Here is a 15680-nt window from a genome sequence, read left to right as displayed (position 1 = left end):
GTAGGTGGACTAATGATGCGAAGGCTTCTGTACCCAGTTATGTTGATTTGAATGTGTCTCCAGAAGTGATGCAAATGGCAAGGTTCGCTGCTCTACGTTCAACGTCAAGTAGGTTATGCTACATTGCATCAAAGACAGACGAGTCTTTCAAAACCGCAAGAGATGAGATGAAAAAACTAATAGAAGAATTAGAAAACTCGTTTGGTTTGAATCATTCAGTCAACCAGAGCATTGTAGTAAACAATGTTCGTGACCCTCAACGAAAACAACGCAAGCGAAAAGAAGTGCCGAATAACAAGGTCGAGAAGAAAATTAGGCGATGTGGGTACTGCAACGGTGAGGGGCATAACAAACTAACATGTCCTCAAGTCAAGCTCAGTTTGAGTACAAGCACACAGCCTACATCAACTGATTTTTTCGAAGACGGAATGGAATGACAACGATCTCCATATAATATATCGTAAGTATCAACATGACTCCTATTGTATGTACATATAAATATTTTGAATGAAGGAAGAAAAACTGCGTTACTTAAAATTACCGACACTTTTTTAAATGGTATCGACACATTTTTCTTCCAATTTGGACATAAAGTACCGACACAATATTATAAAGTGTCGATATAGGTTGTAGACCTATTCGCTCATAAAACAGGTATATTTATACCGGTTATATTACAAAATTATCTATTACATTATAAATCTGGGTTCCGATGTGTAAATGTCGACACTTTTTTAAATCGTATCGACACATTTTTCTTCCAATCTGGACATAAAGTACCGACACAATATTAAAAAGTGTCAATATAGGTTGTAGACCTATTCACGCATAAAACCGGTATATTTATACCGGTTATATTACAAAATTATCTATTACATTATAATTATGGGTTCCGATGTGTAAATGTCGACACTTTTTAACAATGTATCGACACATTTTTCTTCCAATCTGGACATAAAGTACCGACACAAGATTAAAAAGTGTCGATATAGGTTGTAGACCTATTCGCGCATAAAACCGGTATATTTATACCGATAGCATTGCAAATTTACCTATTTTATTATAATATGTTGAAAGTGTCCGTACTTTTTATAAAAAGGATCGATACTTTTTTTAAAGATATGTAATTTATGTTTCAATTTTTTTAAGTATGTTTCATGTTTTCCACCTACAATATTAATTTAATAATTTCATTTGCACAAAAATTTATTTGATTGTTTTGATATTTTATAAAATAATATTAAGAATTTTTAATTTAATAATAATATATAACGTAACGTAAAAAATAAATCATTAGACGCCTATAATTACTAAATTAATATCTTAAAACTCACTCAAAAGATAACCTTAAATTAATGTTTTCCACAGTGAAAAAAGTATAGACACTTTTATAAAAAGGATAGATACTTTACAATATATTAAAAAAGTATAGACACTCAAATGTATATGTACACATAGAAGCAAATATAGAATAATTAATGAAAATATACACACAATATAATCACACCAAAATATAAATACATAAGAATGTTCAAATAATGTACCGACAAACAAAATTAATCCGATGAAAAAGGGTTATTTCTAACGAAGTCTGGAACATTAGAGGCCTTCAAAAAATTTTCCAAATACTCTCGTATGTTTCCGCCTTTTTCTGAGGACATACATAAATAATTTCAATTATCGAACTAATGAGGTGCAATTTTACTAACAATAAACTAAATTCGCATAAGCATGAATAAATTTGTGTCATACCTAGAGCATTGTCTTTCGAATGGGAAGCAACGTCAAAGGTATGTGGACATATGTAATTGTATTTCTATATAAACACATAAGTTGTTAAAATAATCAATGTCTGAACACCTGTTCAACTGGAAAAACATATTGCATAAATGCAACTTACCGGATTATAAATCATTTTTTCCGCTGAATCATCGACCAAAAGTGTATTTAGCTCGTTAAAATCTAGACACGCGTTCCAAACATCATTGAGATCTTTACAGTAGGTAACAGAATCGTATGTTTTGCATTTTTTTGATCCTGTTCACAAACAGTCGAACATAAATATGTAGGAATCATAGACAACGAAAAGTCAGCAAACTGTAATGACATTCATCTTACCCACACGAATAGAAAATGCTCGGAAAATACAGGTAGTTTCTCAAGTACACGGTCGACGTTATGCCTGAGATTGTAATCAAGTTTGAATGTTAACATTCAAATGTATATTAACGATTTTGACTACAGTAATTCAATTGCTTCAAACATGTTCTAACCTCATCTTTGAAGACCAAAGGGCAACAACAAAATTGTCGACACAAAATTGCATAAATTCAAATAATCCTCTTCTGAGGACAACATCTACAACATGAAGAAAATGAGATTAAAGTTCTACGCTTATATGTTAAAATAATGGATACAAAAGAATAGAATTAAAACCTGCAGGCAGTCTTGGGATGTAGGCAAGGACACCATTGAGATCAAAAATTAAAAGTTTTCTTGAAGGCGGCGTTGCAGACACGATATACTTGTTTAGATCATCATCTTCATCATCATCATCATCATCGTCATCATCTTCATCGTCAGCTTCATCGTCATCATCATCGTCATCTTCATCGTCATCTTCATCGTCAGCTTCATCTTCTGCGACCGCTTGGTTGTCCACATCTGTTAAAAGAAAATAAAATAAAGTTCAGAACGTGTAAATGTTAAGAAACATAGATAATGAATTACCTAACTCGTTTGATGTCGTTGACGTAATTCGTTACGCAACATGGAGACTTCACGTTGCAATGATGAAATATCGGATCGCATTCCACTCACAAGGGAATCAATATGCTCCCGAAAATTGACCATGTATTCCATCACGGTCTTAATTGTGACATCCTCTGCAACTGGAGCTTCTTCCATCATTGCGTCTCCACTTGGTTGCTCTTTTTCATGGCCAACGGGGTCCATTTCCTCCCTCTCTTGACCTAATCCGACCTCCTTGACACGCTTCCAACCGAGTTTTTTAACAAAATCATATCCCGCTTTTTTAATAAATACCATGTCAATCTTGCGGGTTAATCGAACAGGGGCGTCATGCGAAAAATCAACTTCCTTCTTCTTCAACAGATGGGTGATGACACATCCATATGGTAGTGTAGTTGAAATTGTTGCTCCCTTTGTGACCATATATACAATTGTATTAAATATGAGTTTTGCAATGTTTGGAGCCGTTTTGGATTTATACTTTGCTATCCACCAATAATCGTTGTCTCGAAGCGTTGAATGTTTTCCCCCACTAGGCCGGATATACCATGTGAGCATTTTGTGAAACACTCTCGACTCTACATCGAGGTGAATTGGGCTATTTCTATTAACCCGTTTAATTGTAGACCAATCTACACCATTTTCATCTGAATCCCCTGTATTCGCTACACCTAAACCCTCCGCAATAGTTTCTGGAGATATATATATATCCTTCCCCATGATATGTGTATTAATTCCTATTATATTAGTCTTATTAGGCTCGTGCTGTAAGGAAGCATTGTTGTAGAAGACTCTAACTAGGTTGGGATAATATCTTGGTTCTACACCAAGGAATTCAAGCCAACCCCAAGATGTAAATGTGGATTTAAAACTAAATGAATATTTATCATCAAACAAGAAACCCAGGTCAATGACACGTTCGGGACGAATCTTCCTTACTTTAAAACTCGTCTGCCATCTTTGTTTCTCCATATCGGATCTAAATTTCAGAGTTTCGAAGGACCTGATTTCCTCAGAAGAATCGTTTGTTACAGAAGGAGGTGGTTGAGAAGAACTGGGTTGAGAAGAGCTTTGAGAAAGACCTCGCTTCTGACGCTGATATTTTGGAGCCATTTTGGTTGAATGCTATTACAATGGAACACAAACACATTCAGGAAAAAAACTCCAATATAGAAATCAATCAAACCCATAAAATATCGATAAATTTACCTGATTATCTGATCGTCACTTATGATAACGGTAGAAGAAAGAGGAAGAGTTATCTTCTGCATGCTTGCCTTTATGTTTAGGGTTTCTCGATTAAGAGTACTATATATAGTAAACGGTGGAAAAACACTTGATATTTAAATTAGTATCGACACATTATTTAGACATATTCTCTCATAAAACCGGTATACTTGTACCGGTTAGATTGAAAAATTACATATTACATTATACTTTTGGGTTCGATGATTTTGGGATCGACACTTTTTATATATGGATCGACACTTTATGGGTGCACCCTGTTTTCCATTCATTCTGGACCAAAAATATCGACACCAACTAAAAAGTGTCGACACATTATTTAGACATATTCTCTCATAAAACCGGTATACTTGTACCGGTTAGATTGAAAAATTACATATTACATTATACTTTTGGGTTCGATGATTTTGGGATCGACACTTTTATATATGGATCGACACTTTATGGGTGCACCCTGTTTTCCATTCATTCTGGACCAAAAAATCGACACAAACTAAAAAGTGTCGACACATTATTTAGACATATTCTCTCATAAAACCGGTATACTTGTACCGGTTAGATTGAAAAATTACATATTACATTATACTTTTGGGTTCGATGATTTTGGGATCGACACTTTTTATATATAGATCGACACTTTATGGGTGCACCCTGTTTTCCATTCATTCTGGACCAAAAATATCGACACAAACTAAAAAGCGTCGACACATTATTTAGACATATTCTCTCATAAAACCGGTATACTTGTACCGGTTAGATTGAAAAATTACATATTACATTATACTTTTGGGTTCGATGATTTTGGGATCGACACTTTTTATATATGGATCGACACTTTATGGTTGCACCCTGTTTTCCATTCATTCTGGAACAAAAATATCGACACAAACTAAATTAGTGTCGACACATTATTTAGACATATTCTCTCATAAAACCGGTAAACTTGTACCCGTTAGATTGAAAAATTACATATTACATTATACTTTTGGGTTCGATGTTTTTGGGATCGACACTTTTTATATATGGATCGACACTTTATGGTTGCACCCTGTTTTCCATTCATTCTGGAATAAAAATATCGACACAAACTAAATTAGTGTCGACACATTATTTAGACATATTCTCTCATAAAACCGGTAAACTTGTACCAGTTAGATTGAAAAATTACATATTACATTATACTTTTGGTTTTCGATGTTTTTGGAATTGACACTTTTTATATATGGATCGACACTTTATGGTTGCACCCTGTTGGCCATATTGTAAATTTGCCTTTTACTTCAAAGTATCAACATAACCCTTAATGTGTATAAGAAACATGTACAACAACATACTGCTAACTTTTCTCATCTCATTCATAATTATATTCACATACAAAAATATAAATCGTATACAAAATTATAAATCTTATACAAAATTAACCCTACATTTACATCATTGCATCCTTTTGTTATTCTTATGTAATATGGCAGCTTTTGTTATCTCCTGTCTTCGTTCATTTTGATTGTGGCTTACGAGATCGTTTAATATTCGCGATCGATCCCAGTCTCCAACAACCTATATTCAAATTGTCAGAACGTTAAGTATTGTCAACTACAGCATTCAATCTACGACTTTTAACAATTTTACCACAAACGAATTTTTCTATCCACTTACAAAATCACCAGTTGCCCCTGTAGAACCGATCGATTCCATCCACATCATCACATACATGCCGCAATCATGTCTGTTACAAAATTTGAAAACCACACATGTCAATTATGATGAATACTGCATAAATTAAGCTTTCTATTTGTGATAACATCTCATACCCATTCAATTGCTTATTCTTCTTATGCTCCACAAATTTGAAATTTTTCAAGGGATACTTTCCTAGAGATCCACAGGATTCAACCCAAATACATTTCTTATTATAGGAATCTAATATTTTAATCTGCATTAAAATAGAAGAAGTTATGCACCAAAAAATTATGCATTATAATTTACATAATGTCCTTTCATACATACATACATACCAATCTCTTAGCATCCTTCACTCTCTGTTTAGCTGCTTCAGTTGTAAACATACTATCATATATTGTTACAACACGATCTACCATATCCAACACCAACAGATACCAATGTGAATTATGGTAGTTTATTGTGATCATGATCTGCAACAAATTTCACACCCAATTTGACAAAATTCAACATTCTATATCCGAAAACATCATTTGCAATTGGTATGGTGTCTTACCTTCTCACAGTCGGTGAATTTCACATAGTTATCCAATATGAGACCCCAGAAGGTAGAAATACTCTCAACACTTTCTTTGTTGTTGGCATCCAACGCCTGTTGCTGTAATTACGCAACAAACATTATTAATTTACCGTCTATAACACTACTTTTCAATATTTATTAATTTAACTCACCGCTAAGAGGTATGGAAGGTAGCCAATCCTCCGGAGTGACTTTTGAGAATCGTAGCATATGGTCCAGGCGAGCAAATCGATAACCTAACAAAATTAATTACACAATCAGAACATATTCAATAAGTTTTAACATTTTCTACTTTCTACTTACCACACCGCCAACCCATTCTGTAGGCTTCAACGTTGCAACGTCGTATACAGTAGCGAATTGATTTCCCATTGAGATTACAGAATATCTGTATGAATCATTAGGATTAATATGTTGTCATGAAATATTTAAATATCACTCACAAAACAATATATTTCACTTACTCCGATTCTAACTCGCTATTCCATAAATAATCACAAATTGCAGCTTCGATGTCATCAATTCCGCTTGGAATATCCGCTTTTTCAACCTACAATTTTGCATACAAATTTTTGTCACAACAACATAATAAAAATCAAATTAAGTTTTCTTTTATTCAACTTACCTTCTGCTTCTTCTTCTGGGGTGCAGGACATTCCGAATCCAAATCTGCTGCTATAACACTCTCCGGTGTATAAATGACATTGACTTCCTTCCTCCTCACTTCTTCTATCTCTTCTTCTTCCTCCTCCCTCTTTTCTTCTTCATATTTTTTCAGTTCATCGTATTTTTTTTCTACATAGCTCTTCATCTCGTTTATTTCACCCTTCAATTGATCTCCTTCATCCAAGTATTTATCAACCACCCTCTTCACCCCCGTAAGTTCACTCCTCAATTCCACAACCTCCTTCACCACTCCCTCAAATTTTTCACCCGTCACCATCTTAATATCACCCCTTAACACCCCAACTTCTTTCACCACTTCACCCCTCAACACCTCTACTTCTTTCACCACTCCATCTATTTTTCCTTCCACTACCCCCTTATGCCTCTCAAATGTATCTTCGACTCTCTCAAGTTTCTCTTCGACTCTTGATTGTCTTTTCATAATTTCAAATTGGATTTTTTTGATATCAGCCAATTCAGACATCAAAATGTCGAAGTTACTACGTTTTCCCTCACCGTCGTCCCACTCACCGTCATCCCCCAATACAACCATCCCTCCTTTCTTCTCCTCTGCCTCCACTGCCTCCTCTACATCCTTGCCAATAACCTTCAAAATTAAATTACAATATTAAGACATTGATTATATTCTTAATATTATTTAATTACATTTATTACCCTTTCTTGCTTCTTCGCTCTTTCCAACTTCAACTTCACCATCACTCTAACCACCTCTTCCTTCCCCCATGCACGGATGCGTGCCACTCCGGTTCTTTCATAAGCCGGCACTGCCTCACAGCCCGACCAAAAATCGAACAGTGTAACCTGCATTTATAATAAAATTTATATTTTTATATAAAAACACAAAAAAGTTCTTCAACTCATTTACCTCTAAGATTGCTATGCACCCTTTGAGGTATCTCTGGCTGCCCTTTTTAAAGTTGATTATTGATTCAATCAATCTTGAATGGATATATTCAGCCCAATTGAATTCACCCTTCAAGCCTTCATCACAAATGAACTTCATATGTTCTTTGTTCGTTGACGTATTACCCGTTGGACAAAGAAAGATACCGACAAGGTATAATAGAACTCTGGCCTTCAGCTCATCCCCAACGTAAGATCCACTTTTTATTTCCTCTTCAATTTCAGCATATGTCACCTTATGCTTCAAACCATATTTGGAGGCAAGTGCTTTCCAGTCCTTACTCTGACAGACTTCTACAACACTTTTACCTTCATTTTCTACCCCCAATACGGCTGCAGCACATGGGATCCCGAGAGGAAATGAAAAATCACCATATTTAGCAACACATTGCCTGACATCAAATTGCGCCATCAAGGATCGACACAATTCCCTCCGAATAGGTCGATCCCTTACTCCTACCAACGATCCAAAACCTATTTCTCCCAGCACATTCAACTGACCCTTCTCCTTAAGGTGTTTAATTAATAAATTCACCCTTTTAATGTTGCATCTTGTCGACACTTCCTACATTTTTTAACAATATATAATGTTATAGTTCTTATATATTTTGTATCAACGTATTTACAAGTTTAATGAATACCTTATTTTCATGTGCTTTCCTCCGTTCTTTGTATTATTTACTATCATTCCTTGACTGTGTGATGTAAGGTTCCTTTTCAGCATCACTCATTGAATTCCATTTGGACCTCACATCTTTTGTCACCTAATATAAAACATAAACGTTTCTTAATCAATACATTAACACTAAATACTACTCAATGTCAATTTCATTTTACATACCGAACCGCTCTGTGTGCCATCTTCCTTCATCCTTTTGCATTCGGCCATACTGTCAACATTTAAAATTTGTAATCAATTTAAAGTTTATCGATACTTTAATCCAATTACCATTTCAACAATAATAACAAAAAGACATTGATACTTACTAGAAGTACATATATCCACCCTTGGGTTGCTTTCGAGTCTCGGCCTCAATTTCAAAGTCATCTGCTCCACCAACAATTTTCCAACCCATTGACTCCATTTTTCCTTCATATATCAGTTTACGCAAATCAAATTATTTTGTTACATACACTTTATTCAATATACAAATATAGATAACTACTCTTGTGGTAAAACGGTTTTCTTCAAAAGAATTTGAATGGCCACACCAAAATGTGTCGGCACATTTATACAACTTATAATATCATTTTCTACCTATAATATTTAATAAAAGTATCGACATTTATATTTTTCCTTGAATATCACTTTCTACCTGCAATCGTTCCCAAATGCTTCTTTACTCCAAAACCCCAAACAACACATAAAAACCCTATCTGTAATAATAAAAAAATAGGGTTTCGACAACATACTTTTCGATTAGACTGCAGCAACAAACAAACAAACTTCGCTTTAGAAACGCCTTCTGAAATGCAGCAACAATTACGCTTCGCTTTCAAAAACTCGTCCGTTCTATCTATTTTCAGAGGAGATTTAGCTTATATTTTGATCGGATATGTTATTTATATTTAATCGATACAAATACAAAAGTGTCGATACTTTTATGTCAGGTGTTGATACTTTCGAAAGGATAATTACCTATTTCTTTGAAAGTGTCGATAATTTATTACACGTACTTACGAAAGTATCGACATTTTCAATATATCCGGTATCATTTTACCGGTTTTATCATTTTGATACCGGTTTTATCATATTTTTACCTGTTATATCGTTGTGTATCGATATATATTTTTAAAGTATCGACACATTATAAGCGCTAAAACTGCTTCTCTTTTAAATTCATAAAGTGTCGATCCTTATATAAAGTATCGACACTTTCAATATATCCGGTAACGTTTTACCGGTTTTATCATTTTGTTACCGGTTTTATCATATTTTTACCTGGTATATCGTTTTAATATTTCTTCATGACTTAGACCTACTTTTATACGTATGGACACTTTTATAAAAATGATATATACTTTTTTTAAAGTTATGTAATTTATGTTTCAATTTTTTTAATAGTGTTTCATGTTTTCCACCTACAATATTAATTTAATAATTTCATTTACACAAAAAATTATTTGATTTTTTGATATTTTATAAAATATTATTTAGAATTTAAATTTAACAATATTAACCAAATATAATAATAAATATGTTTTCCACATTGAAATAAGTATGGACACTTTTATAAAAATGATATATACTTTTTTTAAAGTTATGTAATTTATGTTTCAATTTTTTTTAATAGTGTTTCATGTTTTCCACCTACAATATTAATTTAATAATTTCATTTACACAAAAAATTATTTGATTATTTGATATTTTATAAAATATTATTTAGAATTTAAATTTAACAATATTAACCAAAGATAATAATAAATATGTTTTCCACAGTGAAATAAGTATGGACACTTTTATAAAAATGATATATACTTTTTTTAAAGTTATGTAATTTATGTTTCAATTTTTTTTAATAGTGTTTCATATTTTCCACCTACAATATTAATTTAATAATTTCATTTACACACAAAATTATTTGATTTTTTGATATTTTATAAAATATTATTTAGAATTTAAATTTAATAATATTAACCAAAGATAATAATAAATATATTTTCACAGTGAAATAAGTATGGACACTTTTATAAAAATGATAGATACTTTACAATATAACAAGGAAAAATATGACAAAACCAGATTCATTATGACAAAACCGGTCAAATTTACTTGATATGTTAAAAGTATGGACACTTTTATAAAAAAGATAGATACTTACCGATAACCAAAGTTTACCGGTTACCAAATTTTTTAATAGTTTTTTATATTTTCTACCTAAAACATTATTAGTTGTCAACATAATAGGTACCGCTAAACCGAATTTATTAAATACATTTTAATGTATTCAGTACTGCCGTATATTAGCCGTATATTAACCCGCCTTTCCTGAGACATTCCCAAAAAGTACCAATACTTTCGTCAACGTAAAGATGATAATCTGTGGATGGTGTACACATAAATGTTTTCCTAACAACTGCAAACTCCTTACCCTTGAAAGAAAAGAAGGAAATTTGCATTAAAAGATACTCTGATTTTCTCTCATGCCAAACATGATCTTTTCATGCCACATTCTTTCCGTGTCTTCCCTTTTTTCTTGATTTTTAATAAAATGGTTAGCGATATAAGGGGTTTGCGGTGGCGGCAGAAAGATAGCCATTAGCATGAACATGAAGAGGCAGAGTCATTCACTCTTAACAGCTCGGTAAATGTATCGAACGAACATCAGGGAAGAACGGAAGCCTACTGTGCCAAGCATCAAGAAAAATGCATAGCACACGCAGGCATTGTAGGCGATGACGAATGAAAATTGCAATAAGCCAGTCATGCTTGACCTCGCGTAGAAGTAGATACAATAAGCAAACATAAAAACAGAGGTTGAACCCCCACACAACACAGATCTGCATCAAGCAAAAACATCCCAAGTGTTCAAAATGTTATGACAATGCAGGGGGAATTAGGATAAACAAAGCATTACTTAGAACAATAAACGGCATTATTTGTTATTCATAGAACCCTCTTATCTTTTGGACCCAAGGTTTCCGTGATTTGGAGGATCCTTAGAAAATCATATTATCAGACCCATGTTAGAGTATGTCTTGGAAACGGGTATTTCGGGAAAGCTTGAAGTGTCAGAGTGACATAGGTCCTAAATATGTGAAGGTAGGCAGCAACCAAAAATTGCATATCAACATCTTGTTCTGTGAGATTTCATATTACCATGAAGGTTCTTACATATACATACCAACTTTAATTTATGTGCCCATGGTTCATTGTGCATATTCATGAACATTAACATCCATGTATATAAAATTGCAAGGGAACATACCTCCACCACCATTGATGATCTTCCATGGATAGCTGAATATACGTCAAGCCAACACTTAACATCGCAGTGAGCAGGATGAGGATGATGAAAATGATAAACAAAATGCTGGGAAGAGTGAATATCCGGTACCCCCACAAGCTTGCATATAAATGCTGTAACTCAAGGACAATAGCACTAAAAGGTAAGAAACCCCCAAGAAACATCTGACAAGGAGTTTTCCGGTACCAAGCCAATGGAGGAATCTCCCTCGGGTATCTTTTTGTAGCACAAGGTGACTGAAATTCAGACCTAAAGAGGTATCCAATCACCCCACCCAACACAAGCAATGGAATGGTGAGAAAAATGTATATGAAAATAATAACCATGATGGTGCTGAAAGGGAGTGCAGATGTTGCCCCATAAGATACAGAAACCACATTAAGGATGGAACCTATCACAAACAGGGGACCAGCATACATGATTCCAGCCAGAAGGACACTCCTTTCCTGAAAATTGACTCTCTTTTATTTAACAAACAAGCAAAAGGTTCCTTCAGTGTGTGTGACATTAAATTAAATTAAAAACATTACCCAACCAGTTTCAGCAAACTGACAGTGGAAGGACGCTGTAGTGTAACCAGCAACTACAGATGTCAGAGAATATAAAATGACAAGCGCAGTGCTAAGTGTTCCACGATTGTACGGAAAGAGGATACCAAGACATACCAACACAAATAGGCAGAAGACTCTGAAAGGAAACACAATAGTGTTAAGAAGAAATCTTAAATTTTCATATTGAGAGTAAGTAACCATAGCATAAAACCAAGAAAATCAAGAAAAAGAGAGCTTTTGAATCTAATTTGATTTGAAAACAACATCCTACAATGGAAATTATTTTGAAGTATCATAAATATGTAATACTGACTCCGTAGTGAATGCGCCCAATATGAAAGCATAAATAAGTTGTTGAAACAGAAGGCAACCGGAAAAAATAATGCAAAGGAGGAAAAATAAGAATATGAAGTTGAACAAGGTTAAGTTTAATTATGCCATTAACGAGCAAAAGGCAGTTGATTCCCATGCATGTATCAATTATCATACCATTAGTATGCCATTAACCAACTGCCAACCCCAAGAAGTGGAGAAGACTTTGTTTATTATTCTTGTTGTGCTTATCAGATGTAGGCTAGTAATTAGTAAATCAGAACAAGATATCAAATATATACGAGAAAAATAGTGAGTAGCTTACATGGTTAAAAGTTGAGTACCCATGCCTATGACAGCACAAAACAAGGACTTATTTCGAGGATACCTAAATACATCACCGTGAATATATTTCCAACCAACCTCCTTGTCTTCTTCTCCATCTCCACTTGAAAACCTGCTATTCGTGCATTGAACCTTAGTCTCAAAGCATAAAAAAGAAATACTATAGGTTTGAAACAAGTTGACTGGGTCAACAATAACATAAGGCAAATTACGTTCTCAAGTCATTCTTCAAACGCCGCATGAAAAGCAAGGCAAGTAATCCCATCAATAGCATAATAGTGATAAATGAGTTGATGAACGAAAACCAATGAATTTTCTGGTGGACTGGGAGGGATGAAGCCTTTGAATATCTATCCATTCTGGTATCAAAGGCAGCTGACGTTGTATTCCAGGTAACTGAATAAGTGAACTCAACATCAATCACAGCATCTTTTGTAATATTAACAACCTGATTTGGATCACCAATTGTATGTACTTCAATAACTTGGTTTCCATTATAAAGCACGTCAAACTGTACGTGTTTGAACAGAAAATACTTGGGTGACTTGTCCTCAAGTGTCCAACTGTTATCTTCAATTTTCCCAACAAACCCCCAAAATGGTAGATCATCATAGTACATCTGAAAGTAAAAATCATTAATGACAGCATCTCTAAATTTTGCAACATCATCTCCTTCAAGCTTTTTGTGACACAATGTCTTTGCAACTTTGTTCTCCCGGAAGTTCAACTTATATAGAGCATCAGTCAAACGATCACCGCTCAGAACTTCCCCAAGGGACTCCTCCTTTTGTATTACAGGATCTGCAAGCCGCAAAGTGCAAACTTACTAGTACAACTTCGAACTCCAGAAGCCCAAAAATTGGGAGAAATGAAACCTCAGTCCTACCGTTTAACTTTTGGCAAAGAAAAAAACAATAAAAGAAAACAGAAGAGACAGAGGCGGAGGCGGAGGCATAGAAAAAGAACATTAAAATGATACTATTGTAAGCTCCAAAATGTAACTATAAGATCCCAGAGACAAGAATCTAGAGAGACTTGGTTCAAAAGCTTCATCCCCGGTAAATGTAGGATAATTTTATTTTCAGCAATTTTGAATATTATAACTGTAAATTTAACTGAATGTTAACAAACACTAATTTCAGTAAAAGTTTACACATACATAGTTGGGAAAATTTTCACCATGCATAATCAAACTTAAGAAGAAGTATTCTGATGATTGTTGCTAACCTGGACGGCAGAATGGCAATTCATAGTATTGGTAAGTCTCACTGCAATACAATAACAGTTTTGGGGTAAAAAATAAGGGCAGAAGGACATAGTAGCCAGAAAGGAAATGGAAATTGACAGTTCAAGGAAAAAGGTAACCTCGAACCATAATCGTTCATCTCTCTCCCAAGGCAGTATGCTCTAAGGAGTCACTCTAGTAAAAGTTCTAGTTCTACCCAGGAGAAGTTATAAGATAACCAATCTAACGACAGTGCGGCTAAGTGCATAAGTTCAACATTCTCGTTGCATCAGTAAACTTTCAATTATCGGTCTTGTGTTCTTCAAAATGATCATGTATTTAGTTACTTTAACCATTAAATCCCTAAAATCCCTTAAAAGGGATTTGAATTGATATCTCAATAACCAAAACACCAAGAAGACTCGAGCTTTTCAGTATCGACCAGCAACTAACATAAATAACAGGGTCGTTGCCTCATTATAGTTCAGATCCATCCTTCAACATCCTTGTACAAGGTAACTACCACACTTTCATGACCCAAAATTCTTTTACAGGCAGTTGACTTAACAAAATGAAAATCAAACGCTAACTCATCAAAATACATTGATTCCCACATCAGTTTAAACAATGCGCATTTCTTAGAAAGACGTAACAAACTAAGTTTACAAGTAAAAAACAAACATTGAAACTTAAAGTTGAGTTTTCATTGTTCTGGGTACCTGGGATTGTTGAGGGGACCAACTTTGTTGACAAATAAAGGGACGTGATCTCCTACATTATAGCGGTGATTGTCTGGTGATGATGCAATGGATCGTAGATTTGTTAACAGCAGTAATCTAATTATTAGACTGCGTTTAAAAGCTACCGTTTTACTCATTTCTTCCCAAAGCTGAAGACTTCAGTGCCAGAGCCGAGAATGGAACGGAAGCTGTCGGAACTGAAAGACTTCCGATTCGTTGTTTATTGCCAATTTAAACGCATCGTTTTGCTTATAGTGAGTTGCGTTTAGTACTATTAAATGCTAAATGTAAATTACTTGTTTTTCTTTTTAGAACTGATATATAAATTGATAAGTGAAGTTGATATATATTTTTTATTAAATTTTATTATAAAATATATAGTATTATTATATTTTGGTAAAAGGTACTCGAAACCCTCCACTTTTTTCTTAAAAAAATTAATATGGCCCTCCACTTTTTTTACTTAATGTGGCCCTCTAACGTAGAAAAAAATACTCAATATGTTTTTTTGATCAACGTTTTCCATCGTTGATCGACGTGCCGTTATTTTATGCTGACGATATTTTTTTCTCTCTCAATATGATTCTCTAACTCAAGAAAATAACTCAATCTGACCCAAATATTTTTAAACCAAATATTTTTTTTCTTTATTTACCATATTCAGTGAACCCAGATTGAACTTGTAAAAATTTG

General features: G+C 34.0%; 1 protein-coding gene across 1 annotated transcript; it reads right to left on the bottom strand.

The window, feature by feature from the left end:
• Positions 1 to 10877: 10877 nt before the first annotated feature.
• LOC120132014 (transmembrane 9 superfamily member 5-like) lies at positions 10878 to 15173 on the bottom strand. The gene is made up of 7 exons (XM_039148865.1): positions 14967 to 15173; positions 14250 to 14290; positions 13235 to 13823; positions 13003 to 13134; positions 12345 to 12501; positions 11776 to 12260; positions 10878 to 11347 (listed from the first exon to the last, which is right to left on the bottom strand). The coding sequence occupies exons 1-7, from the start codon at positions 15122 to 15124 to the stop codon at positions 11131 to 11133; spliced, it is 1779 nt and encodes a 592-aa protein (XP_039004796.1). The 5' UTR covers positions 15125 to 15173; the 3' UTR covers positions 10878 to 11130.
• Positions 15174 to 15680: the final 507 nt, after the last annotated feature.

This window comes from Hibiscus syriacus, unplaced genomic scaffold (genome assembly GCF_006381635.1).
Source record: "Hibiscus syriacus cultivar Baekdansim isolate YM2019G1 unplaced genomic scaffold, ASM638163v2 tig00110557_pilon, whole genome shotgun sequence".
Lineage (NCBI taxonomy): Eukaryota > Viridiplantae > Streptophyta > Magnoliopsida > Malvales > Malvaceae > Hibiscus > Hibiscus syriacus.
The sequence above is the reverse complement of the archived record's forward strand: the minus strand, read 5'-3'. Positions and strand labels throughout refer to the sequence as shown.